Source organism: Myiozetetes cayanensis, unplaced genomic scaffold (assembly GCF_022539395.1).
Source record: "Myiozetetes cayanensis isolate MyiCay16 unplaced genomic scaffold, myiCay2020 scf33, whole genome shotgun sequence".
NCBI classification, from domain to species: Eukaryota; Metazoa; Chordata; class Aves; order Passeriformes; family Tyrannidae; genus Myiozetetes; species Myiozetetes cayanensis.
In genome coordinates this window covers 4,104,315-4,123,034 of record NW_026087555.1, presented here as the reverse complement: position 1 = coordinate 4,123,034, position 18,720 = coordinate 4,104,315, and the positions used below count along the sequence as shown (strand labels likewise).

The window sequence follows — 18,720 nt, the reverse complement described above, 5'->3', positions numbered from 1 at the left end:
GGAACAGAGCAGCTGCTACAGTGCAGTTAATAATCTTGGCCTCCAGTCACCCTGAATCCATTTTTACCCTAGACTATCTGTCACTGTGCAAGATACACCCTCCTCCACAGGTCTGTAGGAAGCTTGTCACACTGTCTTCTGGAAAAGCATATAAATGATGGTTTGATATTTAAGTATGTAAACCTATAAAAATATGTAATAAACCCAAGTACACTCATTTATTCTTGCTGTACAGTTTACAGAATGTTAAAAAATACCCTTAGTGTTATTCAGAGAAGTGACTAAAAATCCAGATTATGATGGTTTTACTTACTCTCAGTGAAGTAAATGCTATTTTGAGACAGCATAATCTTGAAAAATATCAACTATTTTTAAAAGATAACTTTAATTCAAAAGGTCAGTTTCCCTGCAGTACCTGATAAGATCCAGAAACAAGTCCTTCTGGAGCCTTTTGCATACAGAGGGAGCAGCTGTATAGCTCAGCTTCATTAAGGCTTTGGATATGGTCTCCAGTAGTGTCCTTACAGCCAAACTGCTGAGATAAAAGCTGGAAAAGTGGACCTTTTTTTCTATGGTTACCTTTTGAGTGTAATCCCTTCCAGCCTGTTAGCCTGCAACTGTGATTTTCATCATGCACCTTGTACATTTCTCCTGGCACAGCAAACTGGCCTCTCTGTCCTGGCTGTCAAAGGAGATAAGTACGAGAGGGATGTCCAAGGGGAAGCAACAGGTCAATTAAACTAGCACTGAGAAGATTTGTTTATGGTGGCTCTTGAGTGGGTTTTGCATTATCCTAGGCTGGTTTTGTGATCTGCATCAGTTCATGGATTTGCCACGACTTGAAATAGCGCTGAATGCAGGTTGTGCAAGTTGAAGATTGTGAAGAAGCCAAAAACCCCTCACCCAAATGTGTGCAAGCAGAATTGTAGAAATGTGCATGTGTTCTGCATCACTGAACTGATCTGGAGGTCTAGGGCTGTTGTGATCCATTGGTACTTGACTTGACCTGAACCAGCTCCTACTTAACCCTGCCTTGATTTTGTACTTATTTAAACTGGGGGATATCTGGCACCTTTTCTTACATAGCTAGTAATTTAAGCATTGTCCTACAAAAACATGCTACTAACACAGTAATAAGACTAATAAGAAACTGCTGGATCTCATGCAAAAGCTCTACAAATATGTGATTCAGATCAGTTATAAAGATGAGAAACTATCTGAGAACTCCAGTTTTAAACTGGAAACAGTATCACAGAATGAATGAAGCAAATTAAGATGTGGAACTAAAAGTAAAACCTGGAAATATCTATTGTACACAAATAGTATCTCTAGTATCACTGGAGAAATAATTTGTAGTTAAGGAATCAGACTTTTCCAGTTGTGTTAATTGCTTAGATGGCATCTATTTTGTGTAAATAGCACAAAAGACATGACCCTAGTCTCCCTGAGACAGGGTCACTGTTAATTAATGTATTCCTTTAAATAAGGAACAACAACATATCTTGCACAAATGTCCAAAAACTAAATGAGCTATTTAATTTGTGTCATTGTGGTATTTGTATAGTGCAGTAGCACTTTCAAGTGGTGCTCATAAAACATTTACTGTGTAGATGAAATCCAAACAATGTACAGATGTTAAAACAACAAGCAATATAGGCATTTGAAAACCTAGCAAAAATAGGTAACCTTTGCCATGAACCTCAGATTTTTTCCATGTGAAACTACAGTTTTTCTTCCAGTAAAAAGCTGCAAGATGATAACTTTTGTAAGGCAGGCGGACTCCACTGGAGTGGAGCTAACAAGAATGTTACTACAGGAGAAGAAACAATTTCAGTGGAATCGTATTCCTGTTTCCATGTCCCTCTGCCATCTTTTTTATGCTGTAAAAGTTGCACTTTATATGTAATTTCTAGGAAATCTGCAGCAACTTCAACCTTTCCTGCATCCTGATATGGAAATTATTTGTCCAAGGTGGGATGCTTGGCCATATATAGCTTTCTTGGAAAAAAAAAAACCCTCTGTGTGTTGGGGTTGGAAAGGATTTTACTTCTTAAATTCAACAGAGAAGTCATAAAATAAAAAAACCAAAACCGAACAAACTGATTTGAACAAACTTTTCTCAAAGCAAGAGCAGTTCTGTGTTAATTATTCCTGATAAATACTTGTCTTTACCTATGTTTGAAGTGTTTAAGGGCTGAAGACTTCAGTCTCTCAAGGCTTTTCTCTCCAACTCTTTAATATTTCTTCTCCTGTTCACACTGGACCTGGAGAACAAAGGTGGGGTTTGTGTATTTAATAATTAGATCTTTAATTTGATTTTTCAATTTAAAATCCCAATATTGTCCCTTTAGTAGTTTTTATAAGAGCAGAGTAGTATAATCTGTCAAAACTAAGACAGTTATAAGCTAAACTGTTAAGAAATGCTGAAGAAAGGGCTCGGAAATATAATAAGAAAGGGGGGAAATATAATGATTCTGGATGAGAAACTTAGAAAGTGGCGAGTTATTTCTGGTGGTCATAAGCAGTCTGACCTTCACTTGGTATCCTCTCCCATCCATGAGGAAATCTGACCATAGCATTAGCAGTTCTGGTCACTCTAAATGTTTGTCTTTCGGTTATAGACTACAGATGTGGAGGTAAGGCAACTGGTGTGCAGTGACCACTGGTTGCCCACCTTTTCAAGCTGAGAAAAGAAACCAAGATGAAATAGAAAGTTTAGGTTTAGGGTCTTTTTTTTTTTTTCTTTGTCCTTCTGAATCCTTTATTGAAAAACATTTAGTTCAGTATTTAATGACTGACTTGATTTAACCTACTCAATCATATATAGAATCATTAAGTCATTTAAGCTGGGACGGACCTCTAAGATCTAAGAATCCAACCAAAACCTAACTCTGCCAAGTCCACCACCAAACTGTGTCCCTAAGTGCCACATTTATATGTTTTTTAAATGGTTCCAGGGATGGTGAGTCTTCCACTTCCCTGGGCAGCCTGTTCCAATGCTTGACAACTCTTTTGATGAAGACATTTTTCCCAATATTCAATATCAACTTCCTCTGGCACAACTTGAGGCCATTTCCTCTTATTTCTGTTTTTAAGTAGGAGACCATCGCTCACCTGGCTACAACCTCCTTTCAGGTAGATGTAGAGAGCGATAAGGGCTCCCCTGAGCCTCCTTTTCTCCAAGATAAAGAGCCACTCCTCATAGGAGTGGCTCTTCAGACTCTTCATCGGCTCCTTTGCCCTTCTCTGGACTTGCTCCAGCACCTCAGTGTCTTTCTTGTAGTGAGGTTCCAGAACTGGGCACAGCACTCAAGGTGTAGCCTCACCAGTGCTGAGTACAGGGGACAATCACTGCCCTGGTCCTGGTGGCCACACTGTCTTTCATACAGGCTAGGATGTCGTTGGCCTCCTTGGCCACCTGGGCACACTGTTGGCTTGTGTTCAACTGCTGTTGACCAGCACCTCCAGGTCCTTTTCTGCTAGGCAGCTTTCCAACCATTCTTCCCCAGCCTGTAGTGCTGCCTGGAGTTGTTGTGACCCAAGGGCAGGAGCCGGCTCGTGGCCTTGTGGAACCTCATACAATCGGCCTTGGCCCATTGATCCAACTTTTCCAGATCCTTCTGCAGAGTTTTCCTACTCTCCAGCAGATCAACACCACTTGTGACTGGCTGCCAGCTGGATTTAACTCCATTTTGCCACCAATCCCTGTGCTCACCCAGCCAGTTTTTTAACCCGGTGAAGAGTGCCCCTGTCCAAGCCATGAGCAGCCAATTTCTCCAAGAACGTATTTGGGGGAAATGGTGTCAAAGGCTTTACTAATGTCTTAGATAAATGTCCACAGTCTTTTCGTTGTGCCTTGGCTGATCCTAAAGAAGGGATTGAGTACCTCAGCCTTTTCCTCATCCATTGTCACTGTGTTTTCCCCCACGTCCAATAACGGATGGAGATTCTTCTTAGCCCTACAAACATTTTTACTGTCTTTTACAGCAGTATCCATATTAAGTTCTAGTTGGGCTTTGGCGCTTCTAATTTACTCCCTGCATAACCTCCTGAGTTACCTGCCCCTTCTTTTAAAGGAAAAAGAGACTTTATGATCTTAAGTTCTACCCTAAGCTCTGTCTTCAACCATGCTGGTCTTCTTGCCCACCAGCTTGTCCTTCAGCACATGGGGACACCCTGCTCCTGCATCTTTAAGATTTTCTCCTTGAAGAGTGTCTAGCCTTTCTGGACTCCTTTGTCCTTCAGGACTGTCTCACAAGGAACTCTGTCAACCAGACTCCTAAACAGTCTGAACTCTCTCTCATAGTGTTACTGTATCTGTCCAGACTTGTCACTAGAGAGCTCTGTATATAAATGAGAGGTCATACTTGAAATTTTCCCCTTGTCAAATATTATCCTTTTGGGGAATAATTATGTTGTTTTGACCTAGATATTCTCAGGACTAGAAGTCAGTAAATTTCCTTTGTGAAAGGGATCTGTAAAGCAAGAGTTGGTCCTTTGTGTTCTAATGCTTTACTGGCATTTTTTCTTTGGGAAAATAATTTTAGCTATAATAAGCTCAATTTCTTACTGACCAGAGATACTGGAAGTAAGATGTTTCTTGTAGCAAAAATCTTCTGTAGTAATTCAGTAGTAGTGAGTTCCATTGTTGTCTATTGATCAAAATTTTATGATTACCACAAAGGCTAATTTTATCAAAACTTCCTTGTGTGCATGTAATAATGACCTAAGCTTGTATTCCTGAGTCCTTAAACTCAATGCAGTCTCCAAATTTATTTATACATCTCCTTTCTCTTTGCCTTTGGAAAATACCGGGGGTCATTTCTGTAAGCAGTTGCAGAGTGGGTTCCTCAGGAAGGCACCTGATGTTGTAGAGCTCCTGCAACATCTCCCAGCCTCTGAACCCCGTGACTTGCCCTCTTCTGTTAACTAGGTGAGCTCAATCCCATCACACCTGTCTCACCTATCCCAGATCACAATCCTAAATACTCCTTCTGGAAGCGCTTGTGTAGGAGCATATGCACACCATGCCTTTGTGCCCCAGGTAACCCTCAAGAGCATTCCTCATGAATTGGCTCAGCCCCTGTAATTATCTCCCCAGCTCCTTATATCCCACTGTGACAAACTGGGGAAAGAAAAGCAAAATCTCTTGTGAGGAGCAGTGTTTCTCACAAAAGCTGGTGATACATAGTTGAATAAGCTCATTCATTAGGAAGAAGCCAGGAGAGGGTCGGTAAAATAGAGGTATTAAAACTTCTCTAGATACCACAGAAAATCTCCTTTAGAAAGGAAAGCTGCTTCATCCTAACCCAAGATCTCCCTGAAACTCTTTAAAATAGCAAGCAGAATTTAAAGATGGGAAGAGAGCATGTAAAGTTTTACTTTCAAATGTAAGGTTGAGGTCGATGCTGGAAAACAGACTCAGAAAAAGGACAAAAAAACCCCTTTCAGTAATTTCAGACATTGTCTCAGACCTGGTCAGGAAATGGCCACTCTTATCTCTTGCCCTTACTAGAGAAATGAAAATTGTATATGACTCTAGCCTCTGGGTTTAGGCAAACTTAATTATCTGTGGTGTTAATAGCTTAACTTGGTATTATCTTTCTCCTGTGGAACAAGCAAGGGAGTTTTTTCTAGTGGCTGCCCAAGCCAAGACTGCTTCATTCTCGAGGAAAGAAGTTTCACTGAAGCATGGAGAGACACTCAACCATTAAGTGAATTGTCTGGCAGGAGAGAAAGATAGAAAAATCTTTAAAGAAGTGTAATCATATTGCAGTAAAACTGTCATCTCTGTCTCTCATGTCAGAATAAATGTTTTGCTGCTCAATGTGAAGCAGACAGCATATATAGTATTCACCACCCCAGAGGTGAATTAATTTTTTTTTTTTGAACATTAAGCTGTGGGGTAGGTTTGAACTTTTCTTTAGGTAAAGGAAAAAATCTCCCTTATGTTCCTGTTTGCATAGTTTCTGAGAGTTTAACAGCAATTCTCATTCTTCAACAAACTCTAGAAATATTTTAACATAGTGGGACAAGAAAATGTCAAATGCAATGGCATTTATACCTGAAAAATGTATGCTGTGTCTTGGCTTAATTTTATCCAACCAACTCCTTTATTCCCCCCCCCATCATTTTCTGTCTTCATTCCTGGCATGTTACATACCCCCTACATTCTGAATAGCTGCCCCCTCTTGGCCCCACATTGTTCTCTCCTTGTGCATATTGTAAAACTGTAAATGCTGCAATAACTGCAAGAGAAAGACTGTATCACCCCCTCCAGTAATTGTGCCTCTTCCAGAGCTTTGGTTCCTTAAGTGGTATAAAAATCCACTCTTAGAATAAAAATTAAAAAACCTTGTTCTCTTACAATAAAAAAAAAATCATTATCTTACAATTATAGCTTGTATTTACTTTTTAATTGTCCCACTATTGCTATGTGTGCTAGAAAACCTGACATTACATATATATAACAGTAACAATTCTGTAAAAGCAGTAAAACTTGTCTCTATTAAGTGTTTACCAGTAAGATTTTAAACCCTGAATGTACATGGGGGATAAGAGATCTCTGGACAAAAAATACTTCTGTTTAAACTGAAGAACAATAATTTTATAACTGTTAATTATTAGTCAGAACATTGATAATGCTTGAAGTTATAGCCTTGTAGGCCTTTTAGGGTCTGCTTGTGGTAACCACCCTTTGTCCAGCTAGAGGCAGCCAAGGCTGCTCTGCCTCAGTGCTTATCCAGGGTTTGGAGCCAGCTGAAGAACTTGCTCAGGCCTCAGTTTGCAATACAGATATCTCTGTGTAGGCAGTTAAATGAAAGGGCTGGCTTTCAGAGTTGGTCTGCCCTTTGGCAGCAAGTGATTTTACTGGGATCTTGGAAATGCATTGTAGTGGTGGAAATCGAGTAGAAATTTTAAAAAGTTACTGCAGTCAAACTACTTTAATGAGCACAGTACAGGCTTCATTATTGACCTCAGTATAAGTGGATTTCTGCCTGTGCTGTAAATTTTCCTCCTCAGTTCATGTCTGTAGGCTCTTGACAGTGCAAAGATCTATTTTTGTGATAGTTTAAAAGCAAAAACAGTAATGTGAGGAACGAGGATTTGTTAACTGCTAACAACTTGTGTATTCTCTTTATCCCTCTCTGCCGTGCATCACTTGTTTATGAATTCACAGTACATGGACACAGCTGTATATACATGTAGAAATATACTTGTACATATGTATGAGCTATATTATTTAATTTAGGCTGATTAACATGCTTCTCCATGAAGTACAGTGGATGCCTTCCAGGCTGCAACCGTGTAAATACTAGTGATGTTCAGAGTATTATCCACTAAATGTGGTATTTTTCACTTTAAGATGCCATCTGAGTTGAAGTGCACAGTTGTTCTTAAGTAGGACAATTAAGAGTTTCCAGAAACAGCAACAGTGACAAAAGAAACCACAGAACACTGCTGCATTGTGTGTGGCTGTGAGTCATACAGAAGACACATGTCCCCAGAGAGCCTTTTCTGCCTCTTCATCCTCTTCATCAGCTGCCCCTTTCCTGGCTGATGATCTTCGTCCCTCTCGGAGAGCTGATGCTTTTTTACGCCGTCCTCCCTCTCAGAGCAAACCTTTCCTAAGAGTCTGACGCCACTGAGGGAGGGAGAGGGCTTGGTGTGGGGAGTAACACTTGATAATGGGCTGCAACTCTTACTTAGCATTATTTCTGGGGACTTTTTTCGGTTTTTTTTTTGTTTTGTTCTTGTGGAGTTTTGTTTGTTTGTTTTTGTTTGTTTGTTGTTGTTTTGTTTGGTTTTTTGTTTTTTTTCCCTGAGGGACACAGTCCAGCTGATTTGGGAGCCTTTCTTGCCGAGAGGCATGAATAGCTGGGTTGTGTTTGTTCAGGGGCTGCACTCTGGCAGGGATAGAACCCTGGGAACTGCTACCAAACCTGCACAGCCACTTCTGTGTTGTGGTTAACCTGTTAACCAACCTTTAGTACCGGGCATAGAGGAAGAAGCTATGTGAAGATCCTCTGTGTTAACTGAAAAGTAGGAGGGGGGGAAAAAAAAAATCTTGGGAAGAGTTTTCCATGAAATGAGAAAAACAGATACATAAATGCAGCACCTGTCTTTGAAAGTCAAAGCAGAATTCAGTGAAGCAAAGCTGGAAAGGAAAGAAGATGTAACTGCTGGTAATGTGTACTTCTGAAGTAACTTTTTAAAGGTTGGCAGGACAAGCTATAAGCAAGCAAACAGACCAGTTAAAGCCTTTTGGAACTGTATTAGAATAAATTCTGAAAACATTATTTTGGCAAGAAAGCAGTTAATTTCCTCATGTATCATGTATTAGTCAAATCCAGCATGTGATACTGAAAATCATGTATTTGTCTTAGTAGTTGCCAGTCAACATCCTAAAAGCATGGGAATTCATTGTAGCCTAAACTTTCTTGGAGAAAACCTGCTACCTCTTGAACAGAGGTGGTAAGACTGCTTCAGAAAATGAAGTTCAGATGAGGCTTGGGAAAGTGTACATAGGGAGAAGTACTGGAGCAGAATGAGAAAGAGGCACAGAGTTGCCTGACTGTTGTGATGTGTTACACAGAGTGTGCAAAACAGAAATACCATCTGTCAGCTGGTCCTCGTGAGGCGCTTGTGCGGTGGCCATCCTGTCTCCTCTTCTGTACTTCTTCACAAAGTCCGGCTGCTGAGTGGTGCTGAAAGTCTTTTGGAGGACCAGCATGGGATATAAAACATCTATTTGAGCAAGACTACATCATGCTGTGATTCTAATCCAAAGTGGATTGGTGTCATTCTTGCTGCACTACAGTATTTCATCGAGCACTTTGTTAACAGAATAGTAATTTTTCTTAAGTTAAAGGCTTTCATATAAGCAGATTTTTAACAAGCATATTGTTGCTCTGCTATATATAGGTGTTATGTTATTTGAATCAACAGTGCACTGTAGAAAAATCCCTGTGTGTGAGGACCTACTTTGAAAGTAGGCTTGATGCTTGGTTAGGGAAAAGACGGATGCTTCTTGAGCAACCCTAACGTCTCCTGCATACTGAGTCATCCTGAATGCTCAGCTAGAGAAGCAGAACTGCCCTGCCAAGGACAGAAGTGTTGGGAATCAAAAAATAACTCAGGCATACCTCAGCAGGAGCTCTGCAGAACACTGCTGACCTGTTAGCATGGCCTGCTAACAGAATGGCAGTGGGAGCAAGAAGGGACCTGTGTCAGGGCCACATTTTTCTTCCACTTCCCTTTTTCATGTATTCCTGTATTTCTGCCACCCAGTTGGCACCATGGTGTTTTTGGGGGTTTTTGTGTGTGTGTGTGGTTTTTCTGTGTGGTTTTTTTTTGTTTTGTTTTGTGTGGTTTTGTTGTTGTTGTTGGTTTTTTGTTTGTTTTTGGTTTTTTGTTTGTTTTTTTTTTGTCTTTTTCTTTTGTCTTTTTTTTGGAAAGCAAAATATTAAGCTGGTCCAATGTGCTACCTTGGGTTGAGATTATATTTTTTTTCAGTTTTGAATGAGCTGTAGAGTTTGATGTGAAGCAATGTGTTTCTTATTATAGAACATTTACATGTGCTCATGCACTGACACCTAAGTCAAAATATGTATTTCCTCTGGAAATTACCTTCCTCTCTTCTATGCAAAATACTGTCTTGTTAGGTGTCTAAGGCTATATAATTGGCCTTCTCTTACTTGCCCCCGAAATTAGATATTCAGGGTGCAAAACAGATCTTTAAATTGTTGAAGCTTTGCAACTGACTTATAGTCTGGACTATCCAAGCTGTAAGGACGGGCCTAATGTTGCACTTTTAAGGGCCCAGAAAGGCAACAGAGCGAGGGGACTGGCAGCGATGTGGGGACTGGGGGACCCCCTGTCCACATCAAGTACCCATCAGCCAGGGTTGTGCCACATGAGGAGCCACAGGGGTTTTTTTACACTGCAGATGTGTTCCTGAGCTTCAGGGTGTTTTTGTGGAACATACTGCCAGCTGCTGAGAAACTAAGCAAAGGGACACTCCACATAACCTCAGTCCAATTATGTAGATAGCCACAAAACTTAGTGAGGGGGAAGTGTTGCTGTATGGTGATGGCAGACAGATGAGTGTGAAAGCAGACAGAACAGGAAGTGAAAGAGCTGCAGTCGCTCCTTTAAGGCTTTCCCCCTAGTCTGGTGAACCCAGGTGCATGTTGTTCAAACAAAACTATTTTATTATTTAAAAAAAGCCTCACAAATATTTTTAAGTAGTTCACGTGCACTGATGTTTCCAATAATAGTACTGAAAATAGATAGTAAAATAAAATTTTCACTTGAGAACGTTTGCTTTTTAGACCACAGAAGTATTCTGTATGGTGTTACTGTCAGGATTCTCTTTGTACTAACTTAGCCTTCATGTGTGGCTTTAGGCTTTACATTTTAGTAGATGAAATAGATTTCACCTATGAAATGAAGATGCCTAATATTAACCATTTTGTTAATATGTTAAAAATATTATAACCATGTTCTCAAAAATTTTTCATTAAGACAGCTCACTGTTAATACTAGAAGGGTTTTTCATCAAAGAATCAGAAAGCATCACATTGTAATGAGACTGCAGCACCTCTATTACTAATGAGTAGAAAGCAAAGTTAAATGCAGTTTTCATTTATTGTCTCATAAATTGATTTTAGTTTACAGTGCTGTAGGCTAGGTCTCCTTATTTTTGTATTTTTGTTTAACTGAATAGCAAGACTTGTAATTAGCTTAAATATGTTGTATGCCTTTACTGATGCGAGTTACCAAGCCAGTGAAATTTCACTCCAGTGTGAAGAGTGATTTGCTCATCTTGTGTGCTGGGTGGAGGATTTTTTAGATAAAACCAGCTCCATCTGAAAGTTAAAGTGGGGAAGAAGATTTTATCAGTCTTAATGGTCTGTTACATGTGACAAAAATACATGTAGTTAAAGATGTTTTTTAGAGATTCTTCTTCCTGGTCTGCCATAAGTCTCAGAAAAAATGTATTCCTTATATTTGCTATTTTTTCTCTAGGTGTTAATATGAGAAGTTGAACTAATTTGTGACTTGTCTTTTACTGTGCATGTAATCATTTTTGTTTATGATGTTATTCTTGCATAATAAGGTATTTCACAGAAGGCTTTGGAATGTGACAATATTAACAGGTACTGCTTGTAGCAGGAATGAAGGAAAATAGCTCCTAGTACAGCTGTTGGATGAAGGCACTTAACATACATTGGTGTATGCAGTGAGAGGGGAAATCTGACCACAACTGCTAATACTTGCTGCTAATACCATTGCAGCAGAATGCTGTTCTGTTTCATGTTTTCAGCAACAAGTATCATGGTGTTTAATGGAGGTGATTTTGTATGATCTGACAAAATACCTGTGCACCCTGTCTTTGGCTTCTGGTGATACACCATGCCTGCTGTAAGACAGCAATGTACTGACAAGCTGATATAGAACTTAGACTCCACATCAGCTGGTACAAATACTGATTTTGTGAAATGTCTGTTAGCTGTTTTTTCAGATGACTTTTTCCTGTTGGTTTGTTAGGTCTCCTTTGTGAGAAGACTACAGCATTCTGTTTGACTTCCCAGTAATTGTAAATGGTTCAACTCCTAATGAAGGTTGCAGGGATATCTTTAGTGCTGCTCAGATAAGGAGTCTGACAGATATTTGGAAGCAGTCTTTGGTTCATACTGCTATGGAAAATGATATTCCATGTTGGACTCAATTATCCTTATGGGGATAAGGACCTTACTCGAGATACTCTGTGTTTAAGCTGTGTAAGTTATAGAAGTTGTTAACTTTGGAGATGGGGGCCCTGTTATGCTGTAATTGTGGAATATTAGATGTACTAATATTACCTCCCATTAACAGTGAGTGAGAGCTTGTACCTGATACAATTCCTAGGATGCCACTCTGAAAATGTACTCCTCGATAGCCATCCCAGCATAATTTCATTATGGACTACCTGCTGACTGAGGTTCAAACAGTACTAGGAGGAGCTGTAATTTCTGAAAATGAAAAAGAGCTCTCAGAGGAAAGGGGTGGTCTATCCATCCCATGTGTCAGCAGGACCAAAAGGGAGTGTGGGAGGGGAGTAATGTCTTCAACACAGCCCCAGAAATGTTTTCAGAGTTGCAGGGGTGCAACTCCTCTCCTCTCCTCTCAAGTAGTAAAGTTGTTATAGAAGTGTTCAGTGCCCATCAGAGAGATTGTCCCACATCCATCTGCCTGTAGCAAATGCGTCTTTGAACAGGACTCTGGCTGTGCCTGCTGTGGCTTAGCACCAGCAGACCAGCATGCTGCAGCCAGTGGGTGGAAGTGGGACGTTTTCTCTGTACTGCTTCCCTGTGATGGTACAACAGGACACAGAGCAGGAACTGGGTATGCACCCCATAAACTAAGGTTACTCTTCTGTCCATATATCCTTTGGCTCTAGCCAAGAAGGAAGCCTAGTTGGTAAGTTCACCTGCCTCACATATGCAACTTTGTAGTTTTTCATTAACCCTTTCTTTTAGTCTTGATTTTTCCCTGCAGCACAGTGGAATTAGTATATGTGATAAGTACAAAAATCTGCATGGTATCAAATACCCAAGAAATTAAAAAAAACTAAAGCCATTGTTGAATGCCTCAGTTAATTAGGGGGATCTGTGATGTTGGCTTTTGGGATGATCCATCTCAGTCTCACAGTGGAATTCAACTGCCCAGGTGCAACATCACAAATTCATGTATAACCTAATCCAAACAGAAGAAGCACTAGTCTATCAGAAGCACAGTACCAATTTTAATTCCATGTTCATTGTTATTTATTTCTTTAGGGTGCCATCTTTCTGCCTGGCAACAGAGTAATTGAGCATCCCTGCAATGAAGAAAGTCCAGGAAAGTTCCTTTTTGAAGTTGTTCCAGGTAGGATATTCTACTCCATATGAAAAGTCTTTCAAGTTTGTCCTCTGTGACAAATGGCCACATCTGTTCTGCCAGAACAGAAGATGAAGGTGATTAATGATTCAGTTTAAGGAAAAAAATAAATCAATTAGTTTGTTACTATGTTCATTCATAATTTTTTCATTCACCCCCAGGCAGCACAGGAAAAGGATGTGTTTTTTATTTGTCAGTGTAAAGTTCACTGCAAGGGGCTGTGCCACTGAGTGGTACAGCGACAATTACAAGTGTGTTTTGTAATTACTTTAGATTATATTGGATGCCATGAATTAGTGTGTTCTGTGGCAACAAAGGAATCCATAACTTAGCATCAGCAGCTTATCACTTGTAAGGCCTTAATGACATCAGGACCATCACTTACGAGTGCTCCCTGGTCGCTATGGGTGGATAAACATATTGTAATAACAGGAAGCATCGCTGCTTTGAAACCCTGAACTTATTTTCGGTTGTGGGTTTTGAATTGATTTTCACCTGTGCTAGACTTGTCTAAAGAACATTGCCCTGGCAATTGAGTGGTGCTTTTGATTGAGTTGTATGGCTTAAGTGATTTGCTTACTGTCTTTGCTACTTTCTCTTCTGGAGGGCAGACCTCGGCCTGTTTAGGAGCCTGGCTGACAAATATCTGTGGGAGGCAGTCAGTCCTGAAGGGCAGAGGAAGTGCCAGGTCCTGCCCTTGGGTCACAACAACCCCCTGCAGCACTACAGGCTGGGGGCAGAGCGGCTGGAAAGCTGCCTGGCACAAAAGGATCTGGGGGTGCTGGTCAGCAGTGGCTGAACATCAGCCAACAGTGTGCCAAGAAGGTCAATGACATCCTGTCTTGTATAAGAAACAACATGACCAGCAGGACCAGGGCAGTGATTGTCTTCTTGTACTTGGCACTGGTGAGGCCACACCTCAAATCCTATGTTCAGTTCTGGACCCCTCACTACAAGAAAGACATTGAGGGTCTGAAGTGTGTCCATAGAAGGGTAGTGGAGCTGGTGAAGAGTCTGGAGCACAAGTGTTATGAGGAGCAGTTGAGGGAGCTGGGTTTGTTTATCCTGGAGAAAAGGAGACCTGGGGGGGACCATATTGTTCTCTGCAACTACCTGAAAGGAGGTTAGTAGCAAGGTGGGGGTTGTTCTTTTCTCCCAAGTAATAAGCGATAGGACAAGAGGAAACAGCCTCAAGCTGCACTGAGGAGGTTTAGACTGGATATTAGGAAATATTTAATCATCTAAAGGGTTGTCAAGCATTAGGACAGACTTGTGAAAAGGAAGTAGGGGAGTCACCACACCTGGAGTTACTTCAAAGATGTGCAGATGTGGTACTTAGGGGCGTGGTTTTGTGGTGGATGTTGCAATGTTGGCTTAACAGTTGGACTCAAGGGTTTTCCAACATGAATGATTCTACATTTCCACATAAACAGAGTTAGCCCACTCTGTTTATTCCGTAATTCTGTTAATCTCCATATTAATTTTCAATTTACCTCCCATTATAGCTATTTGGAAGGGCAAATAGATGGTAATGGCAGTTGAAACCTCCATTTTCTTGGTCTTAAACCGTCTTGATGTTAGGGCACAAATACAGTTGTCTTCACTGATGTGAAGACGCTACATTTGTCTAGTGTGACACTACTTCACACTGATGTGAAGTTTTGATACATTGTAGAAGTGTAAGAAATATGAAGTAGGTTTCAAAGCTTGTCTATGAAAGCTCTGTGCAATAAGGGGTTAGTATGCAAAGAAACCCAGTGTGGTATCTTCTGAGGTTTTCTTAACACTCAGCCCACTTTGAATCAATCAGATCTGAGAAAGTTGCTCACTGTGGTCTCTATCTTTTTTAATATGTTCAGAGTACTGAAAGAAGACTATTATTAGCAGTGAAAGTCTGAAGTTGACTAAAATCTTGTTTCCATTGGAAATTAAGAGAATTCTCCATACATCCCGATTCATATGACACCTTTGTCTGATAATGTTCACCCTGGGTATGGTTTTTATGCCTCTGGTCTATGTGAATTTGGCATCAAATGTGGAATATTTACCTGTAGGCTTGAGATGTGTGTGGTGCAGGCACAAAAACCTTCCTGTACAACCATGCAGACAGATGAGCAGAGGGTCACTGCCTGCATGGGACCTGCCACGGCTGAGCTGCAGAAAACTCTCTCAGATACAGCTTCTAATTTTCCCTAATGGTAGGAAATCTGGCTGATAACAGGATAGTAGGAAATGGTAAGGCTTAAACAGTCAAACATTCATGTTTTGAAGGCAGGCCCTTCTGTCCATGTTCAAGTACCTTCCCCAGAGATCCTTTATTTTCTGTGTATGATGCTATCCCAAACACCACTGGGGCTTGTGGGATATGTATAGCACATTTGGAGGTCAGACTGTATTTTGCTGATGAGTTTGAATGCTTTTACTAAAGTATACCTGATGGTTGCCCAAATTGTAGAAAGCCTTTGGAAAATCTAATGTTTCACCTTGCTTTTGATTTTCCAGTGTAGTGTTAAGTCTCACTCACCATCTCTGTTGTTTCTGCTCCCATAATTTGACCGTTCGTTGCTGGTTTTCAAAGTGTCAACACTTCTTTCTCGATTGTCTTCCAACCTGAGCCCTTACATGCCAAGCCCCATCCCAGGGTCATCCTCCATGCCCAAGTTAAAAAGCCAGGGTGGCTGACAGTGGAAGTGCCAGCTGCTGAACCGATGAGCAATGCTGATGGGAGAGCACAATCGCTCTTTTGATTTCCGAAAATGTTTGTTGTGCCATCTTTCTATGTAGTCAAGTTAAAAAGTAATTTGCAACTAGTTTTTGGGCTGTGTTCATTATTTATCTGGACCCTCCCTGAGATTCAGGGTAGGCTTCTTTGTTTTGCTTTATTTGCTTGTTTACAGTATAGGGTTTTGCAGGTCTTGTAGGATAGCATATTTATTTCTCCACCCCACTGTCCCCAACCCCCTCCTCCCAGTTAAAGCATGTGGCTATAGTGACTTCACACTGGAGCAGTTTTCCTGGTGATATCTTATGCCTAAGATTCATTACCAAAAAACAGTTTTTGGGATTCAGGACATTTCATGCCGTAACACTAGCCTTTGGGGGATGTAATTAAAATCTGCACTAAGACTGACTGGAGGCATCACAGTGTAGATGTGTAGCAGTGTAGTGGAATTGTCAACTGTATTTTATGCAGAGATGAAGTGAGCATTGCCACTGTCATCATGTCACCGTTGCTTCTCAAGGCAAGTATTGTCACCCTTTTGTAATGGAGCTGTTTGCCATATGTATCTTCTTAGTGACTCAGTGTAGAAGTCAGGTTTATGCGCTGACAGCAGCAAAACTGAGCTCATCGAGTGTATTTGAGAAAAATATATTGCAGCCAAGGTTCTGTTTAGCCTTTGTTAGCTTTTGTATGAGAAATCAGCTCATAGCAACAGGATCTATTTGCAGATTTTCTTTTTAATTTTATCGTCTTAACTTTGTGTTAATGTTAAATGTACGATGCTGAAGCTCACACTGTTCTTGTATTCTGTTTTCCCTGTATTAAAAGTTGAAACAATTTTAGTTATAATCCAAAAAGCACTAGTGGCAAGTCCCCTTTCTGTGCATGATGTCTGTAGGCAGACTGAAAACTTGCTTGTGTGTTTGTTTATTGGAAATACATGCAAATTATTTTGGGAATGTACGTGGGATGGGGTTTATACTATGAAACTAATGCTCTGTACACAACCATCTCTGAAGATGAATGAAAAAAATGTCTGTGGAGACAAGCATCTTGCAGTTTTGATTCTGCAATTAAAATACAGATGCCTTATATTTGCATTTTGAAAACATTCTGTTCATTCCTTAAGTCATTATATGGTTTAACACTTAAAATTGTTCCTTTTTTTTCCCCTTTTGTTGTGCTGACAAAGTTAATTTGCAGGAGTGAAGCTGTCTCCTGTAAAGCAGGAGGCCCACACCACACTTCTGTGTGGGAGTTCTCTGTACCAGAGTCAGAGTGGCCATGAAGTGATTAGTGATGTCTGCCGTTATTAACCGCTTCTCTTGCACTCAGAGGAAGAGTTTCACAGTCAACACAAGTCAGAAGAGAGTTTAAATTAATACCTTTTTAGTAGGAAATATGCACATATAGCAAAGTTGTGTGATTAGCTTTGTTCAAGTGACTGCATTGAATTTGCTGATTGTTACAAGTTTTATATAGAAGATAAAATCTCATTCTATGTATTTGTTCCTTTCTGAAGGAAACCTGAGCTTTTCATCTTATTGTGCAGGTGTAATGGAGAAGGCCTTTGTGTTCACACAGAACTGAATCGGGTGACCTTGCTGTGTTTCAGTAGACTAGGTGTCAGCTGAAAGTGTGGAGGTGCAGAACAGAGGCACAACTGTAGTTTGTCTGTGTGGTGGTTTGCAGACAGAATTCCTGCTTGAGTCGAATTGCTGCACCTCATTTGCACCAGGAGGAACCAAGCACGGAGATGTGGGAAGCTCAGACTCATCTCCTGTTTTTTGTACAAGGCTCAAGCACCTTTTTGAGAGTCCCCTGGACTTGCCAGAGATTGGTGCCTGAAGGTATTTTGAGCAAGGGCAGTATTGAAAGCCTTGCAGTAGGGGCCTGGAGCATTCCCAGGGATGTCTGAATGCATGTAGGAGCTCCAAGGACTTGAAAGCACCACGAGCTCAAAATAATATGGGACTATGTAGGCAATTGGCCTAGAAGAGATGATAGTTATTGAAAGGACAAAGGAATGTGCTTCATCATTGACTGGACTTTGATCCTGGAAACTAGAGTGCTCATACTGCTACCTCAGCAGTTGCTGTTACTTGAGATCATTGTACGCTGGCTGATACCCTCCTCTATGAGTTTGATAAATGATTTTACAGCTTGGCCTCACAGGTAAGAAGCCAGATCACCACTCCAATGGTATTCCACCATTTGAATGTTATCAAATCATGTCTTTCTTTGTCCCTGTACTGTATTACATGCAGATTTCATAAGAAAACAGCACTAAAGACAAGGTTACGTAGAAGACCATGTTCACTAGTATCTGGCCTGTTTGTGTGCTCTGATCTAAATCCTGAGTTCCCCTAGAGGCAAAATAGACATTTCTCTTGAGTTTTTCGGTTGCATGAGTTTGAATATTTAATTAGCGCTGTTTAAACTAAAACATAGCTTTCCAAATATTGCTCTTCAGTATTCCTTGCTTGTAAACTTTGTACATCTGTATTTTTCATCATTGACAAAGTATCATAATCCAGCAGTCCAGCATAGGCATCTGCGTGGGTGAATTTGCAGTTTGGTAATACTGAGTTACCAAAGTCTGTTCATACCTCTAAAAACATTCTGTGTGCAGCCCCAAGTTATGTGTCTGCAGCTTAAGTCATAGTTTCATGCTTAGGGGTTATTCAGACTATTAGGAAATAACTGTAGTATTTCAACAAAGTCATTTGTAGTCTCTGCTAATGCTTTTTTCTGCACTTTGGTGTCTGCTGATTTCTTGTGCCTATGGATCCTGGGCTATCTCCCTTCCTATCAGGGAACATGAGATCTTATCTAGAGTCACGGATGGGGGAGACTGCAGAAGGCAGGAATTACCTTCAGCATTGTCCGCTTTTGTTTGTTTAAGGTCAATTTGTGAGGCCTCAGAGCTGTAATCAAGGCACAAGTCCAGACATATTGCTGAGGAAAATCATACCATTTTTATTCTGATTTAGGTGAGCTTTCTCTGTGCACAATTTTATATGTAGATCATTTCAGAAAGCAGTTTTGCAGTGATATATGCAACAGAAGCATGG

General features: G+C 40.5%; 1 protein-coding gene across 1 annotated transcript in view; it reads left to right on the top strand.

The window, feature by feature from the left end:
- ARHGAP24 (Rho GTPase activating protein 24) overlaps positions 1 to 18,720 on the top strand; it is a 198,741-nt gene that overhangs the window by 59,196 nt on the left and 120,825 nt on the right. The window contains exon 3 of the mRNA XM_050327392.1: positions 12,825 to 12,912. Within this exon, the coding sequence (XP_050183349.1) occupies positions 12,825 to 12,912 (88 nt within the window). The remainder of the gene's footprint in view (positions 1 to 12,824; positions 12,913 to 18,720) is intronic.